This window comes from Ruditapes philippinarum, unplaced genomic scaffold (genome assembly GCF_026571515.1).
Source record: "Ruditapes philippinarum isolate M1 unplaced genomic scaffold, ASM2657151v2 ctg703_1_1_1_1, whole genome shotgun sequence".
NCBI lineage: Eukaryota > Metazoa > Mollusca > Bivalvia > Venerida > Veneridae > Ruditapes > Ruditapes philippinarum.
In genome coordinates, this window is record NW_026864166.1 from 325727 (window position 1) to 351509 (window position 25783).

Sequence of the window (25783 nt, forward strand, 5' to 3'; positions counted from 1 at the left end):
CAGCTCATTTATTTTCTTGAGAATCCACATACATGTACTTTATTTCTACCCAATCCTTTTTTATGTTCTTTCCCTTATTGTCCTTCCCACGTACAGACCAGGCACAGAAGATGTTGTTGTGTTAAAGAAAGAGTTGATATCAGTGCAGACGTTAATGGACAAGGTGGCACTGGAACAGGAGAGAGAGAAGGAGGCTGTACAACAGAAATGTGATCAACTTAAAAAAACAAATATCTCTGTATGTGACTTCACACTTATCTGAATATTGAATGTTATATCAGAAAGTAAAAGTTATATTTATAAATGTTTTTGAATGGCGAACAGTTACCTACAGCACTTTTCCAAAGCACAGTGCATATTTTCCTGTTCACAGTAGTACTTATTAGGGTTCAACATACATATGTGGAGTATTTATTTTCTTGATAAATATTTGGCACATACGAATGTCTAACCCTCATATGTATTACCAGAAACCAGCAAAATTTCAACCGATGCACAAATCAATAGTTCTAATCAATATGATTGATCTCTCATGTAGATGTAAGTGAGAAATAGATCAGTTAGGTTTGCAAATTTGTTTTCAAATCACTAAACAATGCATACAAGAATTTCAAACACAATTTTGTTAATTAAAATTGATGCCAATGTAGGCTTTTTACATTACTGAATGGCTACAGAGTTAGATAAAGGAAATCAAAGGATTCATCATTTGAATAAATAAGTAAGAGCAAGAGGTTTTGTATCCAAATTTGTAAATTACATTGTTAAATATACCAACTTCAAATACTGCTTGAAATTATATTGAAAATTACATTTTTAACAAGGGCATTTTTACTTGCACAGACAGCAATATTTGATACTTCGTCTACTGCCTGTTTACCTCTGTAAAGGACGGTTTTGATTGCACGACTAAAAAATGCTTTCTTGAGAAATTTGAATTACAATACTCATGCTTATAATTAATTGAATAGTATGGAAATTGTTTGATAAACTAAATTTTTCATTTAAATTTTTCATCTTAAGATTCTTATACATTGGCCTTCCAGAAAGCAGTATTCATACATGAATTGTCTACAATTTATATACATATATATTATATACAGACAAATTTAAAGCAAATTCAATATTGAAGATGTACATGTAAATTTTTACAAATTAAAATTGTTTCCAGTTGTATTTGTGGGTTCAGTAATATCACGATAGTCCTCCTTTTTATGCCAATCTTTTAAGGGCCACCTGTTGAGGGTTGCAGAGGCAACTTTAATTAGAACTACAGTTGTATTTTTTTTGTTTAGTATGACGATATTACCATCCTATATTTTGAACAAAACAAATTGTCATCTTAGTGCAGTAATGAGTTAAGTCCTTCATAATTTTTATACAAGTCAACCAGTTATTGCACTAAAGGTGACAAATTATGTATGAATAATTATAAAGAATGATTAATGGATACTTGTAGGTCAGAAGAAGAGATAACAAAGTTAAAGGATGACCTTGCTAAAGCACCTAAAGAAGATGATATTAAAAGTAAATAGTACTTATTCAAGAAATTCTGGCCTCCCCTCTAAGAAGTGAGAGCAGATTGCTTTGCAAAATACAGTTGGTCCTTCTATCGGTGCATATACCACACCTTGTCGAATTAATTTACAAGATAACAACTTTTTTTCTTCAGTCTGCAGATTGATAGATTATATAGTCAATGGCCTTGTAGACACAATAAGTGCATGCTTTTCTGGCTTTAGATCATTATTTTATCTCAATTAAATCATCTGAAGTAATAACATATAGATAACTGAGGTATAAACTAAGTAGGTATTTTGTGTATTTGTATGTAAGATACCCTCATTTTTATCAGGTATCAGGACCAGATTAGAAAGTTGGAAAGCAGATTTGGAGAAATCTCCACGGTTGGACAATTATGCGAGGTGAGTGACTTTACTTTAACTTAAGTTGCAGATTTGACATATGATATTTACAGTTTCTGCATGACAATAAAATCTAAGGTTGCTCAGGAAATTAAGATTTTTTGACTTATATTTTTTTATGTTATCAACTTGAAAGATGAAAATCAACTGTTAAAGGTGCAATGATCTCTTTCATATTCCAATTCTAGCAAGACATTACCATGACAGATGTATGTCATAATCAATACACAAAATGTACATTGAAATTGTTTCTTGACAGATTTTATAAGCCATATACAGAGATTTTTGATGGTTTTATTGACAATTTCAAAGCTGAATGGGTGAACTTTAATAAATCTTACCTCACTTTACTTTTGTTTATGTTATTTTCTGTAGCTAAAGATATGTTTTTTCCTAGATTAGGAAAGATTAAGATTTAAATCTGAAGGCATGTTCATTTATGTTTTATGTTAATACTAAAACTGGTTTCACTATATAATATGTTAACAGACTGGAGACGTCATTACAGAAGGCAGAAGAACAGTTAAAAATATACGAGTCTCAAACAACGTCTAAAGATACTGAGGTTAAAGCTCTACTTGAGAAACAAGGACAGGTACACATGTATATAATTTAAACACACTACAATCTGTATCATTAAATGTACCTTATTCTTATGTTTTGAAGTTGCCTCGTACTTCACTTTAGTGTTGTTATATCATTTTTCTGGTCCTTCAAGATCATTCATTTCAGTGTTTAAAACTGCTCAAGCCGGTGATAGGGGGCATGAGGGATGTTGCATTTTTTTCATTATCCCTTATGTACAGACTCAATCAATCTGATTCTGCAATTTTTCATGTTATCTTGTTGCAATTAATGTTAAAGAAGGATCACCCTTTTTCCAGATTTTTTTTGGGACATATATTATTATTCTGTATTATTTACTTATTATTTAATTGAATGTTGACTTTTAAGCATAAGCATTTAGTTATCCCCTTACCTGTCCATCTGTTCAAGACAACTATGTAGGGTTAGTGGCCCATATTATGGTTAACAAACAATAGATTTATGGTACTATAATATAATAAGAAGCCATAACCTTCATGTCATCTTTAGTAACACATTTTGTTTATCTCTTCAATGAGGAATATTTACTATGATCGTACTTAAATATTCTTAAGAAAAGGCAGAATAAAAATATAACAATACATTGACAACTACTGAAGCATGCATCAGCTACATGTATATGAAATTAAATGTGAATGTTCTGTGTACTTGATGAAAGTAATATTATACTGTGTTCTGTCTTTTAAGTTGCTTTTTAAATATTAACATAGAGATGTATAATAGATAGTTAAACCTTGTTTTTATCAGGCCACACACAAAAGTTAGAAAGATTTTCAAAAGAACCGTGCAAGAGAAGGAGTCTCATGTTACAAAGCTTAAAGTCAAAACTAGAGAAGTCTGGGAACGAGATGAAACAACTACAAGAACAGTTTTCCAAAAAAGGAAAAAGATCTAAACTCAACAAATAAATGAAAACCAAAGAAAACTTGAAGAAAAAGAAAGACAAATTAATAGACTGAAATCTGAGAAAGAACAATTAACCAATCAGATTAAGGAATATCAGTCAAAGGAAGAAGGTGTTAGCCAATCACTTGGCTCGACACAAAAACAAATGAAGGAAAAAGACAGCATCATCAAACAGCTAAAAAATGATCTGGCGAAAGCAGAACATGATAACAAACGGCTTGAAAGGTTGGTGTTATATTTCTACTTTGTAGAATGTAAATCCTTCTAATATGGAATAGTTAAGTAGCATTTCTTTTTCTCGTCTAGTTATGAAATATAAAGAATGAAGCTTTAAAGGTTGTGTGGCGGCGAGTGGTTAATGCGTCGGATTAGTAATCTAAGGATTGATGACCACGTGGGTTCAAACCCTCTCAGGGGCAAGCCGTTGTTTCCTTGAGCTAGAAACTTTACATTCATTGCTTAGTACTGGTTGGTTCCAGGAACAGATTCGAGAGGAGTGTTTCATTATGATTATAGATTCCAACACAATCAAACTAAAATAAATTTGTATAAACTAAGCTTTAAAGGTTGAGGTAATCCAGGGTGGGTCTACAAATTTTTGTGATATTTTAAGGACCAAGATTACCATTCACTGTCTTATTCTGTTCTGTTACTCACTAGTGGAAAGACAAAATTAATTAGTGGTTCAAAACCATGAGCACTTTTTATGCCCCCACTTAAGTGGGTGGGGCATTCAGGTTTGCCCTTGTCCGTCTGTCCAGCTGTTCGTCATAGACGACAAACAGTGGAGTATTGGGCAACTATTTTTTTATGCCCCCGGGCATATAGTGATTGAACCGTCCGTCCGTCCGTCTGTACGAGGTTAACCTAGAACGGCAAGTTGGATTTTTCTTAAGTTCTACCTGTACCAATGGCTTCTAAGTATACACACTTACTAATCAAAACAAAAGTACATGATCTGGGCAAGGTTACATAACTCTGGCTTTCATATTTACCAAGTTATTGCCCTTTTCAGCACTTAGAAAATGAATAATGGTTAACTAAAACGGCAAGTTGGAAATATCTTAAGTTCTATCTATACTAATGGCATTTATAATTTCCACACTTACTTATCAATACAAAGTACATGATATTGCCAATTATATAACTGTGTCATCCATATTTCCCAGTTATTTCCCTTTTTTCACTTTGAAAATAGGGCCTTGTCAGGTTAACCTATTTCAGCAAGTTGGATTTATCTTAAATTTCTCCTAATTGCTTAATTTATTTAATGATATCTTTTATATTTAGTAAGGTGGATACCTTTGATGGTCCTCATAATTTTTTTGTGGAGTAAGCGGTCTCTAGGGTCAAGGTCAAGGTCACTGGTTTAAAAAATAAATATAAACAATTTTGCTCATACAGCCTTTATATTTTAGTTGATGTCTTAGTTTAATAAACAAACATGCCAAGGGAGGTCCTCCTTCTTTGGGTGTAGTAAGGGTCATTTGGGTCAAGGTCAATGTTACCCAATGTCAAGGTCCCCCAATGTTTAAAATAGATTTTTACATTTTTACAGGTGTATTGACCTTATTCTATAGACAGATGTTATTTATAATTGATAGAAACATAAACTTTTGATGGAGTTAGTGGTCAGTTGGGTCAAGGTCACAAGTGCTAAAAATAGATTTTTACACTTTTGCTCATACAGCCTTTATTTATTGACCCAGATATATTTAACCAGGTTTTTCCCAAGGAAAAAACTGTTATTAGATTGAGGTATGTCGGCGGGCGGATGGGCGGGCGGGCGGGCGTTAACAATTTCTTCTGTGCGCAACTCCTCCTACATTTCTCAACGGATTTTAACGCAAACTTTCACAGAAGCTTTTGTCATCAAGTGCCCTGGCGCATATTGTCGGCGGTTTTTGCCATTGGATAATTATTTTGACCTAAATTATGGCCCCTTTTGTTGTTTTTCTTATAAATAGAATATATAATGTGAACAATTTCTTCTGTGCGCAAACTCCTCCATCATTTTCTCAACGGATTTTGACCAAACTTTCACAGAAGCTTTGGTCATCAAAATGCCCTGGCAACATATTGGTCGGGGGGTTTTGCGATTGGGAATAATATTTGACCTAATTATGGCCCTTTGTTGTTTTTTCCCTTATATAGAATATATAGTGAACAAAATTTCTTTCTGTGCGCGCACTCCTCCTATTTTTTATACGGATTTTTGCGCAAACATTTACAGAAGCTTTGTCATCAAAGTGCCCTGGCACATAATTGTCCGGGTTTTGCCAATTGGATTAATATTTGACACCTAATTATGGCCCCTTTGTTTTTTTTTCCTTATATAGAATATTAAAGTGAACAATTTCTTCTGTGCGCAACTCCTCCTACATTTCCTCAACGGATTTTGACCAAAAAACTTTTTACAGAAGCTTTTGTCATCCAAAGTGCCATGGCACTTATTGTACCGGGTTTTTGCCATCGGGTAATATTTGACCTAATTATGGCCCTTTTGTTTTTTTTTCCATTATATAGAATATATAGTGAACAATTTCTTCTGTGCCGCAACTCCTCCTACTTTTCTCTCAACGGTTTTGACCAACTTTCACAGAAGCTTTTTTATCAAGTGCCCTGGCACATATTGTCGGGGTTTTGCATTGGTAATATTTGACCCTAATTATGGCCCTTTGTTTTTTTCCTTAATACAGAATATATAGTGAACAAATTCTTCTGTGCTGAAACTAGTCCTACATTTCTCAACAGATTTTGTTCAAACTTTCCACAGAGAAGCTTTGTTATCAAGTGCCCTGGCGCATATATTGTCAGGTTTTTGTGATTGGATAATATTTGAACCTAATTATGCCCCTTTGTTTTTTTTCCTTATACAGTAATTATCAATATATAGTGAACAAATTCTTCTGTGCTGAACTAGTCCTACATATTTTCAACAGATTTTGTTCAAACTTCACAGAGAAGCTTTGTCATCAATGTGACCTGGCGTATATTTGGTAGAGGTTTTGTGATTGGGATAATTTTTGACCTAAACTATGGCCCTTTGTTTTTTTTTATGCCCCCGCAGCCATGTAATGGCCGGGGCATATAGTGGTTTACCCCGTTCCGTCCTTCCGTCCCTTCCGTCATGTCCGTCCTTTAACCGGTCATTCCCCGTCATTCTGTCATTCCGTCATCATCAGTTTCCGTTCATTATCTTAGTAACCGTTCACATATTCCAACTCTCAAATTTTGACATATGGATATGTTCTGAGAAAATACAGGTCAAGTTCGAATTTGGTCATGGTTCGATGATTTTTGGCAAGAGTTATGCCCCTTTTACTTTGAAAATAATATGAAATTTTTCAGTTTCCCGTTCATTATTCCCAACGGTAAACACATTCAACTCAAATTTGACATATGGATATGTCTATGAGAAAAATACAAGGTCAAGTTCGAATTTGGTCATGGGTTCAAACGATTTTTGGCAGAGTTTATGGCCCCTTTTAAACTTTGAAAATAATATGAAATTTTTCAGTTTTCCGTTCATTGTATCTTCCCCAACCGTACAACACATTCAACTCAAATTTGACATATGGATATGTCATGAGAAAATATCAGGTCAAGTTCGAATTTGGTATGATTCGATGATTTTTTTGGCAGAGTTATGCCCCTTTTTACTTTGAAAATAATAATGAAAATTTTTCAGTTTTCCGTTCATTATCTCCCCAACGGTACAACACATTCAACTCAAATTTGACATATGGATATGTCATGAGAAAATACAGGTCATGTTTGAATTTTGGTCATTGGTTCGATGATTTTGGCAGAGTTATGCTCCTTTTACTTTGAAAATAATATGAAATTTTCAGTTTCTGTTTAATTATCTCCCCAACAGTAACAACACATTCAACTCAAATTTTGACATATGATATTTTTTTTGGAATGCCAAGGTCAAGTTCGAATTTGTGGGTTGGTTCAATAATTTTTGGCAGAGTAATGCCCTTTTCACTTTGAAAAAAATATGAAATTTACAGTTTCTGTTCATTATCTACCCCAACAGTGTTACATAATTCAACTCAAATTTGACATATGGGTATGTCAAATGAATGGGTCAGGTCAAGTTGGGAATTTGGTCATGGTTCGATGATTTTTTTTGGCAGAGTTATGTCCCCTTTCACTTTGAAAAATAATATAGATCATCATTTAGGAATAGGCAGTTTAAGTTTGAATTTGGTCGTGGTTCAATGATTTTGGAAAAACCTTTCTTGAATATTGGAAAAAAAAATTTGAACATTCAGATTCAAGCACTCATACTTTTGTGGAAATGTATGTAGCCATTATTTTGCTACAAATTATGAAATATGCTATCTTTCAAAAAGTTAAAGACTGAATAATTTCAGTGCTTTGAAATTGTAAATGAAAACTGGTTTGTGTTAACATTGAACAGTTTTAAGGGCTTTGAAACTTAAAATGAAAAAATAAATTTGGTGCAAACAAAATTTGGAAACTTAAATATAATAACATCTGAAATTTTGGCTGCATGCGGGGGGATCCGTGGCATGATGACAACATTTTCTAGTTCTTATACAGAATACATTTTTTCCTTATACAGAATATACAGTGAAACACTTCTTCTGTGGCAATTCGCTCCTACATTATTCATTTTTCATTGAAATAGTTTTAAATTTTTTATTGCTTGCATTTATATTTTCAAACAAAAATAAAATTTATCTACAATGGGATAATTGGGAAAAACCCGGTTTCGTTTGGTTTTCCCCTTTTTTTTTTTTATATTTGGGGAAGGGGAAATAACTTTCCCTGGGTATTCATCCTTTTTTATTGGGGTTTGGGGGTCAGTGGTCAAGGGGCACTTTTTGTAAAAAAAGATTTTTACACTTTTTTCCCATACGTTTTTTTATTGACAGATGTATTTCCAATTTTTTTTGGAAGATAACTTGCATGGTTTCTTCCTTTGGATGGAGTAAGGGGGAAAGGGCACCAGTGCTAAAAAAGATTTTTTCAAATTTTTCCAAAACGCCTTTATTTTTTGACAGATGTTTTTTAATATTTTTGGGAGGAAATAAAATTACAGGTATTCTTTTTTTTGGGTTTGAGTTAGTGTCAGTTTTTTTTAGGTCCCAGTGGGAAAAATAAAATTTTTTTCTTTTTTTTCCCTACGCCCTTTAAATTTTTTGAAAAGATGTAAAATTTTATATTTGGTAGGGAAAATAACTTTACATGGTTTTCTTCTTTTGGATAGAGTTGGGGTAGTTTTTGGGTTTAAGGGGACCCGTGCTCAAAATAGATTTTTACAAATTTTTCCCCTACAGGGTTTATTTAAAAGAAAAGATGTTTTTTATATTTGGGAGGAAGTAACTTGGGAAGAAGTTGAATTTTTTTTTCAAATTTACAAGTCAAGGGGGCAAAGCTTTTGGGAATTTTTAAATTTTTCCCCAAAAATTAAAAAAAGGGGGTGACTTTGTAAGTATATAACTTGTTTTTAACAATTTTTTGGCAATTTTTTTTGTCCCTAACTGGTGGGAAAGGGTAAACAAATTTTTTTAATATTGGGTACTGACAAAAATTGAGCCGGGGGCCCTTTTTGTTTAACAAAAACGTTTTTGTTTTTTTTTTTTTTTTTTTTTTTTTTTAAGAATAAATTTTTAACATTAAATTATGAAAAATCTTAAATTAGAAGTTTTAAAATGGGAATTTTTAAAATCTTTTTCATGGAAGAAAAAATTTAAAAGTATAATTTGGAATTTCGTGAAATTTATGTGAAAAAGGGGGAGATAAAATTAAAAGGAACGAAGGGCAAGGTTTTAAAAATGAAAAAGAGAAAGGGAAAAAAGCGAGCTAGAAAAGCCCCTATCGAGCCCGAAAAAAAGTCAAAACCAGCTTGTCATGAAAAAACGAACGTTTTAAAACATGTACAAAAACAAACTTTTAAAGGGAAGGGAAAAAATAAAATGTGGAAAATTTCGGGTGTTTTTAATTTTTAAAAAATTTTATCTTTTTCGTTTTTTTATGTTGAATTCTGTTAAGGGATTTCCCCGGGGTTTGGACGGAACCCTTTCACTTTCCATTACTGTCCCAATTGAAACAGAAAATTTAAATTTAAACCAAACCCTTTAAAAATTTTTTAATTTTGGGCGTTTTTTGGGGTTTTTTTAGGGATCCCTTTTTTTCCCTTTTCTATTTTTTAATTACAATTAAATTTCTGCAGTGAAAATCTAATAACAAAAAGTTTTTGCAGTGAAAATCTATAAACCGACTTTCATTTGGGCGCCCTTTAAACCCGCTTGAATTTCTTTTAAAGGGCTGGACCCGCTTCCCCCTTTGGGAAAAGTCCATTAAAAATAAATAAAGATGGGAAAAATATAAAGTAAGTTTGCCCAAAAGTAAAAGGGGGCATGTCCTACTGCAATTGGGTGGGGAGGGTGGGGCCCCGGGTTTTAATTTTTTTTAAACAAAGGGTGAAAAATTTGGTTTTTCCATGGGGAAAAGGGGAAAAACTTTGGGCATATGCACAAAAAGGTTTAAAGTTAACAAGTTTCTAAAAAATTAAAAGGGAAGGAAATGCTTTTAAAAATCCCCCATTAAACACTGTTTTTCTTGGGTAAAATAAAAGGTTTGGGTTTTCCCCTAAAATTTTTTAACTTGATGTTTTTTAAAAAATTTTTGGGTTTTTCCCTTTTGAAGTAAAAAAGAAAAAAAAAAGTAAAAAAACATCAAAAACCGGGAAATGGTTTTTAAACATTTTTTTTTATGGGCTGGTTTCGGTCCCAAAAATGACCCTTCATTCAGGGTAAATTTCCCTTTTTTGTTGTTGGAGAAAGAAAGTTGCTGGGGGTTTAAATGTGGTTGTTGGTTTTACAAAGGGAAAAATTGATGTTTTGTAGGTATGTTGTTTTAGATGATGTTTAAATTTTTTGTTTATTATATATGTTGTTGTTATTTTTTGTTTATTATATTTGTTGTTTTTTGTTTGTTTATTTTTAAAATGTTGTTATTGTTTTTTTTTTCAGGGGCAGGAGAAGAGTGAACCCGTGTGTACAAGAATTCCGGGGAAAAATCCGTAAAAATAAAAAGAACTTTCAAAAACAATAGATTTTAAAATTTAAAAACTGATATTTTTCACATGGGTGAATTTAAAAAATTAAAAGGAACAAAAAGAAAATGCGGGGAAATTAAACTGTGAACTGAAAAAATGTGAGCTTTTAGTCACCAAAATGTTGACAAACAAAGTTTCCCTATCAAAAAATCTTTTTATAATTTACTTACTGTTTTAAAAAAAGGGTAAATTTTTAGCCTAGTAGTTAAGGTTTTTTTTCCCCTCAGTCTGGGGATCATGGTTTTGAGCCATCTGGGTTTACATCCATGTTACTTTTATGGCCCCGTAACTGGTAAGTTCCAGGGAAATGGAAAATCCAAGTGAAATTAAAAATAAAATTTTTTTAAAAGACTTGTTTCACAATTGGATTTTTAAAAATAAATAATGTTTTTAAAATAAAACCATTTGGGGGGGCTATAAATAAATCCACAGAACTTTGCTCTTTTATTAAAAAGGTACTTGGGCAACTTTTTCCCCATTCATGATTTGATGGACTGTAAATGTATTTTTTGGAAGAATGTGCTATATTTTCTAAATTTGTGGGTTTATTTTTTTATACTGGGAATTTGTAATAAAGATATTTATTGGGCAATTTTTAAATTTAAAAATTTCCCAAAAATACATGTCTTTTCCCGTAAATTTTTTTAATAAATTTTAAAATTTTTTTTGAAAAAAAAAGGATTTGTTATTTTTGATTGGTCATAGGGCCCCTTTTTGTTTGCAATTTAATGTTCAGCTTTTAAAGGGTCTTTTGTGGAAAAAACCCTTTTGCTGGCGTTTGGGAGCCTTTTGTATTGTTTCCTACATTGTTACTTCCCTTCCCTATGTTACTGGATAAAATACCAGGTGTTATTGGCCAAAAAGTTTTTCGGGTCGCAATTTTTCATTTTCCTTAAACTAGATAGTTACGATTTTTTTTTTGAAATTTTTGATAATTAAAAAAAAAGTAACACAAACGGTTTCATAAAAACCTATAAATCAATTATTAAAATTTAATGGTATTATTATAAAAATTTATTACAGTTAAATGTAGGTAGAAAGAAGGAAAAATTGTTGGCCCCAGAAGAAAGAAAGATGGAGACCAAGATGGAATATAGGGACAGTTAATAAAAAAATTAAATAAAAATCAATCACTGTAGATCTGAAAAGGAGTTTTTTCAAAACTGACAACATAAGATTACACACACCTTTTTTAAGCCCAAAAAATGCCGGGGTCATTTAAATGTATCAAAAAAAAAAAAATAAAAAAAAAGGTATAGTTTAAAAAAAAGTGAATTTCAAAAAAAATTTTTAGAAAAAATTTTAAAATAATAATTTTTTATGTTAAAATATTTTTGTTTTTTATTTTTTGTTTAGTTGTATTAAAAGAAAAAGGGGTTTATTTTTCACAAATTTTTTCCCTTTTTATTTCAAACTTTGGAAAAAATTTTTGGTTTGGGATTTGGTATTAGACTGACTTCAACATAATAAAAATTCCCAAAAAATACTTTTTGTCTCCTTTATTAGCCTTTTTTCCCAAAATAAGTTAACTTTTTTCTGTTTATTGTTGGGAAATTTAAAAAAAACGCATGGAGTAAGGGGAAAGGGCGTATTTAAGTTTTTCAAGCGCTTCCTTTGTGGCTTTTTTTTTTCAAAAATGCTTTTATTTTAACAGCTTTTAAAAAAAGGTTTATCACGTGGGGTTGTTTTATGAAAATATTATTTTAAAAAAATGTATAAAAAAAATGTAAATTTGTTTGGTTGGGGTAAAATAAAATTGGGGTTATCATATTTGTATTGGAAAAGGGTTTTTTGGTTTTATATTTAAGAAAAAAAAAAAAATTTTTTTTCAAATTTAAAAAAGGGAATTCTTTTTAATGTTAAAGGGAAAAAAGGTTTTCATGGAAGGGAGTTTCATTTTAAGGAAAGAGGAAAGGGATAAAAGGGGGATAATTTCATGTTTTTATTAAGGAGGGAAAAAATTTCATTTTTTATAAGGAAAGGGGGAATTAATTTTTCAATAAGAAAGGGAGATAATTTTATTGGGGTGTTTTCATGTTACAGTGTAAAAAGACTGATGACAGTAAATTTGGGCAGAAAATTATCATCTAAACTAGAAAGGAAAGCAGGCAGATTTAATTAAGGGAAAGTCATTTATGTTTTTGCTGTATATTTTTATAAGGAAATAAAAATTTTGCTGTGTTGATGTTTGATTATAAAGGGTTTTAAAAAAGTGTTTTTGGTCTTTTTGTTCCCAAGAATGTTTTTGGCTGATCAAGTTTCCTGGGCCTGGATTCAGAGGTTAATACATAAAACACTGGCTCCTCTAAGTTTCCAAATACTTAAACTTTAAAACAAAAGGAAAACAGTAATGAATTTTTAAATTCAAAATTTTTCCCTAACTGTAAAATTTGGGGATTTTTGTGGTATGACACAAGGAAACAAAACAATTTATTCAAAATCAGATTTGAAGGGCCAGACTAGCCCATTGGTTGGCCTTTTTAAAAAACTGTGTCATTTTTTAAAAAATCACTGTAAATGGTGTTGAAACTCAAAATTTTTTTCATGTTTCAGTTTAAAAATTGGGAAATTTTTTTTTTGCTCAGTTAAAAATATTACAATTTATAGTATACTTTGTAACTAAAAATTAATTTTTTAAACAAACAAGAAATTTTGATAAAATTTGTTTTCCGACAATACATTTTAACGGACTATTCCCCGACTTTTGCAGAAAATTGTGTAAAAATACTTGTTTTACTTAAAAAATCAACAGATTTTAAAAAAACATCTTGGAAACAAAAAGTTTTTGTTAAAGATGTAATGGAACAAAAAATTATGTCATTTTGACCTTGTATGTTAAAACCCGACTGGTCAACATGGAAAAATGCCAAAATTACAAATGAAATAAGAAATGATGCAATACATGCAAGATTTTGAATAATATCTACATTGCATCATTGAATAAACAGAAAATATTTATTATATTATGATTGGAGATGAGAAAGTGAATGATTTTGGGAGAAACAAGATAACAAGTTATCAAGAGTGAAAATACAGAACTGGGGGAAATAAAGAGAACTGTTTCTTATTGGGCAAAGGTAAAAAATCTCTCTTTAAAACAGATTTCGCAAAATTTCCCTACAAGTAACAGCCTACCCTGGGTTTGAAAAATTATTTGAGAACAACTCTAATTTTACTTAACAGAACAAATATTGAGTTTAGCTCCGTTGCAGGAAACATTTTCACTAAGTTAAATTGTTATGTGCAGGTCTAGGTTATGCTTTATGCTTTTTACAAGGAGTTTTTTCTAAAACTTTTCAAACAGTCAGTGACATTTGTTAAAATTTTATTGATAGTGTGCAGTTTTTTTTTTTTTTCTTGCACAATAAAAATTGGGGGAAAAAGGTGTTTCTCCAGAGAAGAAATGACAATAGAAATAAAAGGAATAAAAATTTCAGACTTGGGTTTTTTGAATTGAGTCTGTTCAATTGAAAAGATAATATAAGGTGTAACATCTGCACCCCCCCCCCCCCCCCCCAAAGCTTTGGCTGAGATAATCGAATACTAGATTTTCTTATATTGCTCAAGTGTTGGAAAATGTAAATTTGCACCTCATTGGAGTAAAAGTAGTTGTGTGCTTTGAATGACATAACATTTTAATAATGAAAAGAGTAATAGATTCATAAGCTTGTTTTTGTATTCTTTTCACATTATAATATTTATTCAAGAAAAAGAATACAACACTGGTAACATGCACGGATGGGAATATCAGGCTTTTGGGTACCTGTTAAACAGAACCTTATTGTCAGTAAACAGTTACCCTCAGACTTGATATTCCAGATTGTTCCATCAGCCAGTGAAAGTTTAGTTTAATTATGCAGTAAGCTATAAGCTGATAAGCTTTAGATCATTTCCTATAACCAGGCTGAACTAAGCAACTGGTGTAAAGTTTCTTGCTCTTGGAAACAACGGCTTGCCCCTGACACGGTTTGAAATTCTGCTGCGAGATTTTTATCTCATAATCACATAAGTCTATGTGATTAAATCTGTCATCTGTCATACATCTCCATTCATACATGTGATTTAATCCAAGTAATTCAGAAAAAAAACAACATGAAGATATATTTGTATATAGATGTGTTGTGTTGCTATTTTACCTCAGCATTGTTCTTGAAGTATTTGTTGTTGCTATTGTTGTTGTAGATAGAAGCAGGTGAAGGTGTAGAAACAGCAATAAACCAGCTCAAAGATGAAAAGGTAATAAAGGAATTAGTTATCCTCTTATAAACTTGAACTACGTAGATTTGATCTTACCTGTCAATCAACTGAAGAAAGAATTCAATATATGAGCCGCGCCATGACAAAACCAGCATAATGGGTTTGTGACCAGTATGGATCCAGACCACCCTGAGCATCCTTGCAGTCTGATCAGGATCCATGCTGTTCACTTACAAACCCTATAACAAGTAGAGTAACTGACAGCGAACAGCATGGATCCTGATCAGACTGTGCAGATGCGCAGGCTGGTCTGGATCCATGCTGGTCGCAAACCCATTATGTTGGTTTTGTCATGGCGTGGCTCATTTAAGTGTTCATCTTAAGATAGGGATATTCAGGCAAAATAATGACAAAAATATTAAAATGATCTTTTGTACTCAACTCGCGCTAAAATGACATTTCTAAAAGTTTCAGCATGAATTTCTCTTTAAATTCTATATATTTTGGATTTGACACATAAATATATCTATATATGTTGAACAAAATTTAGACGCCCATAGAATCACCGAATAGTTTTAAAACAAGTCAGGTGACTTGAACAAATCCTTGAAGTTACATTAACAGATATTTTGGATATTGTATGATTGAAACAAGTCAAAATCATTCATTTGACATGTTCTTTAACGTTTCCAGAGTTCACTGTAACAACTATTGTGAAGTCCTAGCGCTCTAACCTGACCAACGCGGGTCAGGTTAGGAAACCACCATTTTATTCTTTATATGGAGGAAAGTTTTGTTCCTTTGACTGTCTAATATATTCATTTTGAGGGCATTTACAGAATTAGGGATGAAAAATTCAAAACTAAGAAATGAAAATTTTGCCTGTGTCTCCCTTTAAGATGAAACAATTATGACTGTTTGACATTGAAAAAAAAATACATGGAATTATCTATGTGAAGTGTCTGTGAAAAAAAGATGTTCTTTAGAAGACTCACTGTTTTAGATTTTCCATTTAGAGTAAAAGACAGTTTATTTACGTAAATACCTACAAATCATAACATTGAAGTTGTATAAAGAGATATGTGTAAAGATAAAGACAATGATTTTCTTTTAATTAATTTGTGTCAAAGAAATTTTATTTATATTAAAACTAATTGAGAATGGTTTTGAGGATGATTGTGTGATGCAAAGCATGTTGGACATTAATATTTATGATGAGTTAATGTGAGACCACAGGCAGTTGATTAGTTGGTCCAAAATTAACAAAGCTCAGAAACATATTGTATATATGTACTTGTTACAGGTTACTTAGAAAGGGGTTAGTGATCAAGTGATCTGTTTGTCGTACAGTTTTGTTTTTGCCCTCTGATCTTTATCCCTCTCAAACTTGTCTTTCAGAAACATCTTAAGGATAAAATCAACACGCTAGAATCATCAATAAAGTCACAGAATGAAGAACACACCAAGGCGACAGATGACCTCTATAAGAAGTTACAGGAGGTCAAAGGTACACATTATCTGGGGCAAGTAGAAATTTACGTCTATAACTGAAAAATTTTAAAAAATTAAGTAGAAATAAAAAGTTCTTGATTGGGGCAGCAGTAACTCCAAGGTTAAAATGTTATCATCTCATGAAAAGCAAATAAAAATTATCAAAATTATTTTTGGATTACGACCCCTTTTCACAATTTTTCACTAGGTACAGTATTAAATCATGGTTTTTTGTTTGTTTGCAAATTTTAAAATTGAATTTTATTTTCTTGTAAATGGTTTGTAATCATGAACATTTATTTGGTTTATTTGACAAAATTTGATGTAAGAGATGAAATTTTTCTGTGATGATTAAAAATGTACATTGAGTCTAATGGATGTTTATTTTTCTCACCGCTCATTCAGAAATCATGTTAGATTAGTAGTCGTTCATTTGGGAGAAATTGGTAAGAACCGTATTGTTTAGTTATTCTGGATAGCTGGTTTTGTGGATCAACCACAGAAATATTACCAATATTTGTTTATCACATAAACCACAGTGCAGGAGTGTAATAAAGCCATTTAATTAATATGATATTAAACTAGTGTAATAACACTTTGACATAACATCATTTGCACTGTATATGAACATAGTGCTAAAGTGCGCTAATATTAGCATTTCATTATAGGCATTTCAATGAAAACTGACTCATTTTGACAGTTTACTGTTCTTATTTTATATCGGTGTTAAATAGAATATTATATTCGTGTAATTTCAATACTAAATTTTTTGAACTCGTTGAATAAAACAATAATATGCTCGCCAGAGGCTTGCATAATATAATTTTAATCAACTTGTTCAAAAAATTTAGTATTAAATCTACACTCTTTCAATATCCTCTATATAAAAAACAAACAAATATAGAATGCTGTTGTTGGATTCTATATGGTTTGAGTTCTGTTTTTGATTTATTTGACACAATTTCAATGTTATATACAGGCAGAGTTGTTGTTGGCATCAGAGGCAGCTAAGGCAAGCCAGAGGGCTGATCTGGAGGACCATATAAAAACAGCACAAAATAGCCTCGAGGAGAAAAAATCAGAACTAAATAGAGTACAGCAACAACTAGGGAAGGTCAGTCCTATATATTTATATTTGGTCTTACTGTGGAAAGTGTACACTCTGCTATTACTATTGCAGTGTATACTCTGTGCTACTTTTTTCTCCAAGTGTACTCTTTACTTAACATTTGGATTACTACTTGTTTGTATGTAGTCTATGTTTAATGAGGGTCCATCTGCCCACAAGGGCACAAAAAGCAGCTTTTGTTGTTGAGTATGGCCCCCAGACATGTCACCAGTTATGCCCTGGAGTGAATTTTGAAGCACAAAGTGGTGATAATTTATCTCCATGCAATTTCCATAGAGTATTAGCGAAAGCTAGGAATTTTGAGCATAAAATAAGTCACTGTAAGTTCAATGAGAGCCTAAATGTACAGTAATCTGAGACAATATGAGAAAAGAAGGTAGCCCTTAAAAGGGATATTGGTGCTGAGCAAAGGATAACTTTTTTGTATGTACCTTTTTTTAATTTCATGGCTACACGATATGGGGAGTATGAAGAAAAAAGGGCAGAGAGGAGGCCCCCCCCCCTAAAATCTCTCACAGATAAAAAATAACTAAAGACGAAACACACTGTCTTGAAAGAAAATGAGGAAAGGATTGTTATATTAAAAAACTGCAGTAATCCCCCGGGAAGTTGGATTCCCCCAAAATCAGGTGTCTGCCCAGAGTTTCCCGGTATGTTTTATGTCTGGCTAAAGATAAAATTTACAGCCAATGCGCATTCAGATGTTCTTGTCAAAAATAGTAGCCAAATTTCAATGAATATTTTTTTAAAAAACAACTACCTATTTTTTTAGATACACCCTCCTTTCCTTGGTTTTTTATACTGTTGTAAGTTTGAACAAAAAAAATATTTAATAAAAATTGTTTCTACCTAAATTTAAAGTGATTCTTAGATAATTTATTACTCCCCTTTGTTATTAAATTTTTGTATTTGATTTATATAGGTGTCCAAGCTTGAAGAGTTACAACAACAACATTCAGCAGTACAAGAAGATTTGAAATCCACGCAAAGTACATCAGAAGAAAGACGTTTAGAGCTTTTGCAAGTACAGTTAGATTTTACACAGGTAAGAACAAGTTTCAATGGTGAAGAGAAAGTAGTAAATAAGTATCTCTATAATTATTTAGACTGTTGAGTAATTTTGATAACAATTTAACAGTTTTACATCTTAGTACGATTTGTACCTGACATTTAATAATTTATATTAGGCAACAGTCTTTCTCCTTCAAAATGTGATATCAAAGCCCTGCCTTGCTTTGCATTCTTACGCCACTCTTTTGGCATGATGTATATTTTGAATATGACATTTAAGATTAGTTTTCAGTGTTTTTTTTCTGTGAGTTTTCTCCTTAAATCTCCTTTCTATTTCCTGGATAATGATTCACCCCCTTTGAAGAGCATCTAGTATTGTTAAATCTATACTAACTTAAAGACAGCACCTACCCACAGGCTAGATGATATCTGAGAAGGGTTATCAATGACAAGATTCTAGATAATCACTATTGTTTGTCAGTTTAGTCATTTTACTTGACCTAACCCCTAACCTTACTGAATTTGCACAAAGGATTTGACCATGTTTCAATTTTAAGGGGTTTCAATATTATCAAAATACAAAAAATTGAGCTACCAATAGTATAGAGCCTGGCTTGACTGCACAGATGTTCAGGTTGGCCTGGCTGTATATAGGTGGCAAGGACTAATCTTTTTTGATTCCAGAAGGTTAAAGGATTGATGTATTTATTTACTTTTAGCATAAAGAATCTAAGGAGAGTGAAATAAATTCCATGAAAGAAACAAATACTAAATTAGAAGAGAAGAATGTGAGCACTGCTGAAAAACTCAAAGCAAAGGTAAGGTTAAAGCTTGACTATTCAAAGAATAGGTAGAGCTATTGGAATCACCCAGGTGCAAGCGTCACACTTTGATTAAGTTTTTTGCATGCAATTTGGTTATCTCCCAAACTACTGATGTGAATGGGTTAAACTTCACACTCATACTTGGGAGCATAATAGGAGGTCTCTATCCAACGCCCATAACTCTAAAATGACAGAATTTTGACATAATTATGGTCCTTTTGACCATCTTGTTATACTTCCAAGCGCTGAGAATAGTTAAGCATGCTGTCCAACTGACAGCTCTTGTTTGAGGTCCATTTTTTGATAAATTTTTAGGTATTTTTGAGACATAAATAGATGTTGATTTTAACCTGAAGATAAAATGAAATAGAAATTTCTGTTTAACAATGTTTAGATGATCGATATACATGTATAATTGCTATGTATAAGATTGAAATTAGTAGATAGAAAAAGTAAACATCTCAAAATTTCTTATTAAACCCTCAAATGTACACTGGTGTTTGTAGTGTTTGTTTTTTTTCTCCATTAACCATATTAACCTTATGTTATTGAATTCTGGTACATTTCCATTTATTTATGATATATTTTTGTAATAAAATACAATTAATAAAAGAATTTAAAGCATGAAATAAGCAAAAGCTGAGATATATGTTCAGGAAATGAATTTTATTTGTCATCCAGATTTTTTATATGTAAAACACAAATGTTTGCAAAAGAAAACATCCTTTTGTGTTCTGACACCTCAGATTTTATGTCTTCCCAGAAAAAATTGAAACTATAAAGAAAGAGTAGCAGTTTAATTTTCAGGGAAATCTGATATTTTCTTTTTGTTTAGAAACTGGAATTAGAGACATTGAAAGAGTCCCATGAAGAGGTCAAACTGTTACTGTCACAAACTAACAAACAGGTGGATGAATACAAGTCCCAGTCAGAAGAACTGGAAAGTAATCTTGAAAAGGTTTGTTGATCTCGTTATAAAAAAACATAGATTCTTATCTTAATAAAGAAGTTAAGTAATGTGCAAACATCTTCAAGGTGTATTTTTTGTACTCATTGAAAGTTTGTATTTATGTATCTAAGTTCCCAAAGTAGAAAACAATATACATTTTAGAAAATGTGAATACAGTTTTCTTTGTTGAACATTCTTATAATGATTAACATCAGATTTGAATTGGTATTTTTTTAACATGAATTTTTTAAAGTAAGTTTAATAGCTCTGTGAACAAAAAGTTAACTATGCTTTTCTCTCGTCGATTCAAGACTCTTATTTTGAGAAATTGCACTTGCACAACAAATATCAGACATCTATACAGTGCAATTAGTGCATTTGTTAAATAAATTCATTATCTAAAAGTTCAAAAACTTTAAATTACTTCTAAAAACAACCGCTCAAAGATTAGAGCATCTGAATATGTCAACCATGACTGTCTTGCTCAGCTGGACGCTTACCCATCGATTCTTGAAATCTGATTCACCCTGTGACGTCATAAAAATATAGGTGCTCACACCACTAAATGTTCCGTGGTTATTTTCAGTCCGATCTGATCAATATATGTCTCAAAGTCTTAAGTAAATTCTTACAGCATAATGAATATTTTTTGGCTTAATTAATTGTAAATGTGTTTGATAAATTATACAGGGACTGCGTTCAGGGCGAAGTCAGGCGAAAACTTCGCCGTAAATATTTTCACTTCGCCCTATATGATCTGAAAAGCGAAATTCTAGTCGCCCAAAAATCTCTATGAAATGTCTGACATGTATATTTCTCCACTCGATAATACTGCCTAGAGGCAGATTTAATTGTGTAATCTGACGTAATTAGCACACGCGCTGAAGCGTGGTCATAGCGACATTTGGAATTCACACTTGGAAATCCACATCGCTAAAAATAGCGCATTGATTTTACGGTAAATTTAAGCTGTGAAAGACCCTGATATGGATGCAGCAGATGATAAAAAGCAAGCTTTTTGATAATTAAGTTACCTCAAACATATATTTGTGTCTTATTCACAATTTTTCCCCTATATGTCCTGTTTGATTTACAATATCCCATATACGTTTGTTATCAACATTACATTTAAGTATAGGTTAGAGTGCATATTGGATGTTCTTCGTAAATAAGAAAGCTAAAAAGGAGCGGAGCTTGCGAAGCGACTGTAGCTTTCTTATTTACGAAGAACATCCAATATGCACTCTAACCGGCTTAGTGCTCCGCCCATTTTTCCGCCCAACACACTGCATGACGTCACACGATAGCCAACCATATTTGGAAGACGGTAGCGGGTCACGTGTTTTGCATAGCTAATTCCCGCATTCTGTCTAGTTAAATCAGACAATATCACGGTGCATATCCATATCGGTACCCTCTGCGAAATATTCTCAAACGGTACCCTCTTTGAACACGCACAGATCATTATCTGCTAAAAACAAACCAGCGATGGATAACAGCGCAGTAAAGTTTCATTGTAATAAGGAAAGGAGGTATGACACGTAGAAAAGATGTATACCACAGAACACTAGAGTGTTTTATTTATGTGCTGATTTGTCATGTGCCCGATTTTCATGTACAGCAACTTCACAATAAGCTACAAAAAATCGACATGTCTTGCCTTGCCCGTCACCGGGCTGAAATGAACCTGTTGCTTGATAATATATGCATCATACATATTTAATATGTTCATATACAGATCATCTTCGGAACAAATGGCAGTATATTGTCAAAAATAAAATGTAAAATTCATAAAAAACACCGCTACTTTCGGGTTTTGCAGCGGCACGGGCTGTAATATTTACATAAAAGTAAGAAATATTACATACATACTTTGTTAGAATAAAGTGAACTTTTTATTTGGAAATTATAAAATGATACTGGTTCCGTAAGTAATAAAACATTTTTACTGTTATTTTGCCTGTTTTCATTTTTTTAATTCTATGCCGTAATGACGATATACATGTGCGTGTACGGAAAAAACATGATGCATAAATATTGATTAGTAGGAGGAGTAAACTTCAAGATCTCTGCACATGCATATATTGCACTTTAGCGCTCTTCGAAACTTAGCTCCGCCCACTTGCGTTTTATAATATAAAACGTCCAGTTTATATAAAATCTGTTCTATTAAGATTTGAAACCTGAAAATTTGAAAAATCCTCGTCAGTGATTGGCTTAAAAAAATTGGCGAGCACTAAGATAGTAATATTCATCATTAAAACTGATGTAAATTGATAGAATTTGGATAATTATTATGAATTAAAGAACTTTTCATTTTAATTAATAAATTGCATTTAAAAGTTAGAGTCAGAAACTGTTGAACCTCAAAAAAAAAAATTAAAAAATGTTGTGTTGATGTAAATCAAATGCAACTAGTTCTTCATTAAATATCATCAATACACATTTGTTTATTTTCCATGCCATATACATGTATATTTTATATGCATGTACATATAAAGGTGTACATGTATATTTTATGGAATAAAATTAGAAAAAAAAAATCCAATGATATAACTCGATTTGATGATCACTTCTCCCTAAATTTCAAAACTTCTCCTTATTTTTCCTGAAGGGAGAAGTCACTTCTTCCTAAATTTTCAGTCCAAGGTAGTCCCTGTTATAACATCAATATCGAATATTCTAAAGTAATTAGGTCATGAGCTGATTGTAGGGTAAGCACATTTTACACCTGTTCAATTACGCATTTTGATTGGATGGAATTGTCAAATCGAGTGTCTTTTAAAACTTGTGTAGTTTTAGGAAGGTGAATGTCCTTGCAGAAGTATTTATACTGGACATTTATTTAGGTCACGAATCGATGGGAAGGCACGAATCGATGAGAATAAGGCATATATAGGTGCCGGCCATGTTGCATCAAATTACAGATTGTAATTAGTAATGTTTAAATTTTCCAAGGTTTTTTTTCTATTTTAACATCATAGTTCGTAACAGAAATATTCAGAATTTAGCTTAAAATTCAGAATTAAACCATTTAGGTTTAATCAGTAAAAATAAGAAAATAACTCCAATAGATGAATATTCCATAGACATTTCTTAGATGTAGACTTATATTCATAATTATGAAAAAGAAATATATATTTTATCAATTTTGAAATAGGAAAAATTGGATCATAAAAATGAGAAGCAAAAACTGGAAGCTGAGGTGGCAGCACACATGGTAAGAATTCTATATATTTTCTCTAGATACTATCATATGAGTCTATTTATTATCTGAAAATGTAGATATTATTAGAAATAGTTTGAAAATAATATCATTGAAATCTAAGTTGCCAATATTTAAATAGAATTGAAGTTGTCTGAGTTGAGCATATTGAAATGATAGTCAACAGGAGCTTAAGAAGCCAGCTGGTCACATTATGCCATTGGTTACCACTACGTGTGATATCTTCTATACTAGTGTAAGAATTCTGAACATATTCTGATAAAGGAGGCTATTGAAAGTAAGATACGATTTAATTTTTCATCACGTTACAGTACTTTGCCTTATCTTTACATCGTTATTTCTATAGTGGTTTTTTTTACAAAGTGTTCTCTTAGGATTGTAGCTCCTTGAGACGTGGGGATTGTCTATCGACTGAGAAGTCAGATATTCAGTGATATGAGGAATGCTTGAGAAGTGGGGTGATTCGTTTGTAACAATTGTGGTACAGACAGATTGGGGGTAGGTGCGAGTTACGAGTATGACTGAAGAGGTAACGTGTAGGAAGGCGCCATTTCGCACAAAGAGGCTGAGAGATTGACTAGAGTAAAGAGTGAAAATGCTCGATAGTGCCCGCAGCAAGGGTCGTCGCGACAGCCGTGTCTCGTTATCTCTTAGCTCTCGGCCTTTGTTTGATATCTATGGCTCATGTTTGATATAGGAATAAATATTGAATAATTGCAGACAACGAGTCTCATGTATAACTTGTTTTTGACTTACACAAATCAAAACTCAAACACTATATGGGTGTCACATATGAATACTATTAGTGAAGGTAAGTAGAAACGACTAACTTTACTTGACCTGTTATAGGGAACGCAGCTTCCCATACATAGTGTATTCATTCTTTTGTTCAAATTAGACATATTAAGTAAGAATTTAATAGATTTCAATAAATTTCTGTGATTAGAATATTTTACTCAAAGATTAGCATAGTCTATCTTGAATGAAAACTTATCAGTCATTTCTAAAATAAAAAACAGGGCTATATTAAACTCATTTCTATAATACCAGTTTCACATTGACAGTGTGAGAATCTTGATCTGTTCTGCATTTCTACTGTATTTTACCTATCTTTCAATGATAACAACTGGAATGAAAATTCTATATTTCACTCCGTTTCAAACAGTGTGATATGGCTTATATCTTCGTTTAAAACTGTGTGATATCACTTATATCTCATTGATGTGCATCTAAGACAAACACAAATTACACAAGTGCATTGAAACATTGCAAATCAAGGCCTTGGATCAAAACTATTGTAACTAATATTAATTAATGAATGGAGTTAAAAGCCTTTTCACACTAAGCAAATCAGTACTGGTATATTGTATAATATCAGAGAGAAATATCTAGAGGAATAAAGTGATAATGAGGCTGAGTTGAGCTATCAAGAGATTTCAGATGCCCGGCAATTCATTGTCAACATGTTTTTCGTTCAAGAAAAGAAACTCAACAACTAGAGGGAAAAGAATACAGAAATGTCAAAAAAACAGATTTACGACTTGGCAAGAACAAAATACAGAATTTAGCAAGAACAATGGGAAGAAATTTGAGATCTCATGATTTCTAGTATAAAGGAAAGTTACAGTCAGAGGGTAATGATGACCATGTTATCTCATTTAATATGACATAATCTCATTTAACGAAGTATGAATGTATCTCATTTCGCACACCCCATGATTATCTCATTAAAATGATACTATATCAGTCATTTAATGTGAATCTTTATCTGTCATTTAACAGCAACAGTTTACTTTATTTTAAACACTAACATGTTATCTCATTTCATATGTCATGTTATCTCATTTAATATAATGTTATCTCATTTAATAAACATGTTATCTCATTTAATGTGATATGTTATCTCATTTAATATGACATGTTATCTCATTTAACACAACATGTTATCTCATTTAATATGACATGATATCTCATTTAATGTGACATGTTATCTCATTTAACACAACATGTTATTTCATTTTGATATGACATGTAATCTCATTTAATGTGATATATCTCACTTAATATGACATGGTATATCATTTAACATGACATGTTATCTCTGTTATTCTTTTATGTGAGGGAGCTATCCTACTAGCTTGTGGAATGTTGTTTATTTTACTGAGGTGCCCGTTAGTGTCTGAAATAATGCATGGTGATGATGATACCTTAGGTCTTCCACCAGTAAAGCTGGAATGTCAGCATATGTCATATGAACTTTTCAGTGTTGATGTGCAGCAATGTTCTGGACACCAACTTATTCTTCATCATGTTCCAGACCACTGAGATGGACTGTGAAAACTCATGTATTTTTCTGTTTCAGTCGATGTTCACTGAAGCATAAAATAGTTATTTATTTCATAATGCCCTACCAAATGTCC

At 31.9% G+C, this 25783-nt stretch overlaps 1 protein-coding gene and 1 long non-coding RNA gene across 2 annotated transcripts in view; both read left to right on the top strand.

Moving 5' to 3' along the window:
- Positions 1 to 25783, top strand: part of LOC132724683 (early endosome antigen 1-like) — a 58183-nt gene that overhangs the window by 12159 nt on the left and 20241 nt on the right. Inside the window, exons 10-23 of the mRNA XM_060709613.1 lie at positions 97 to 238; positions 844 to 884; positions 1460 to 1527; positions 1856 to 1925; positions 2415 to 2520; positions 10451 to 10471; positions 11560 to 11638; positions 14244 to 14323; positions 14719 to 14772; positions 17204 to 17377; positions 18276 to 18398; positions 19084 to 19182; positions 20024 to 20146; positions 23298 to 23357. Coding sequence (XP_060565596.1) covers positions 97 to 238; positions 844 to 884; positions 1460 to 1527; positions 1856 to 1925; positions 2415 to 2520; positions 10451 to 10471; positions 11560 to 11638; positions 14244 to 14323; positions 14719 to 14772; positions 17204 to 17377; positions 18276 to 18398; positions 19084 to 19182; positions 20024 to 20146; positions 23298 to 23357 — 1240 coding nt within the window. The remainder of the gene's footprint in view (positions 1 to 96; positions 239 to 843; positions 885 to 1459; positions 1528 to 1855; positions 1926 to 2414; positions 2521 to 10450; positions 10472 to 11559; positions 11639 to 14243; positions 14324 to 14718; positions 14773 to 17203; positions 17378 to 18275; positions 18399 to 19083; positions 19183 to 20023; positions 20147 to 23297; positions 23358 to 25783) is intronic.
- Positions 18274 to 20147, top strand: LOC132724679 (uncharacterized). Its single transcript, XR_009624950.1, has 3 exons — positions 18274 to 18398; positions 19084 to 19182; positions 20024 to 20147. It is a non-coding gene; the product is annotated as an uncharacterized LOC132724679 (long non-coding RNA).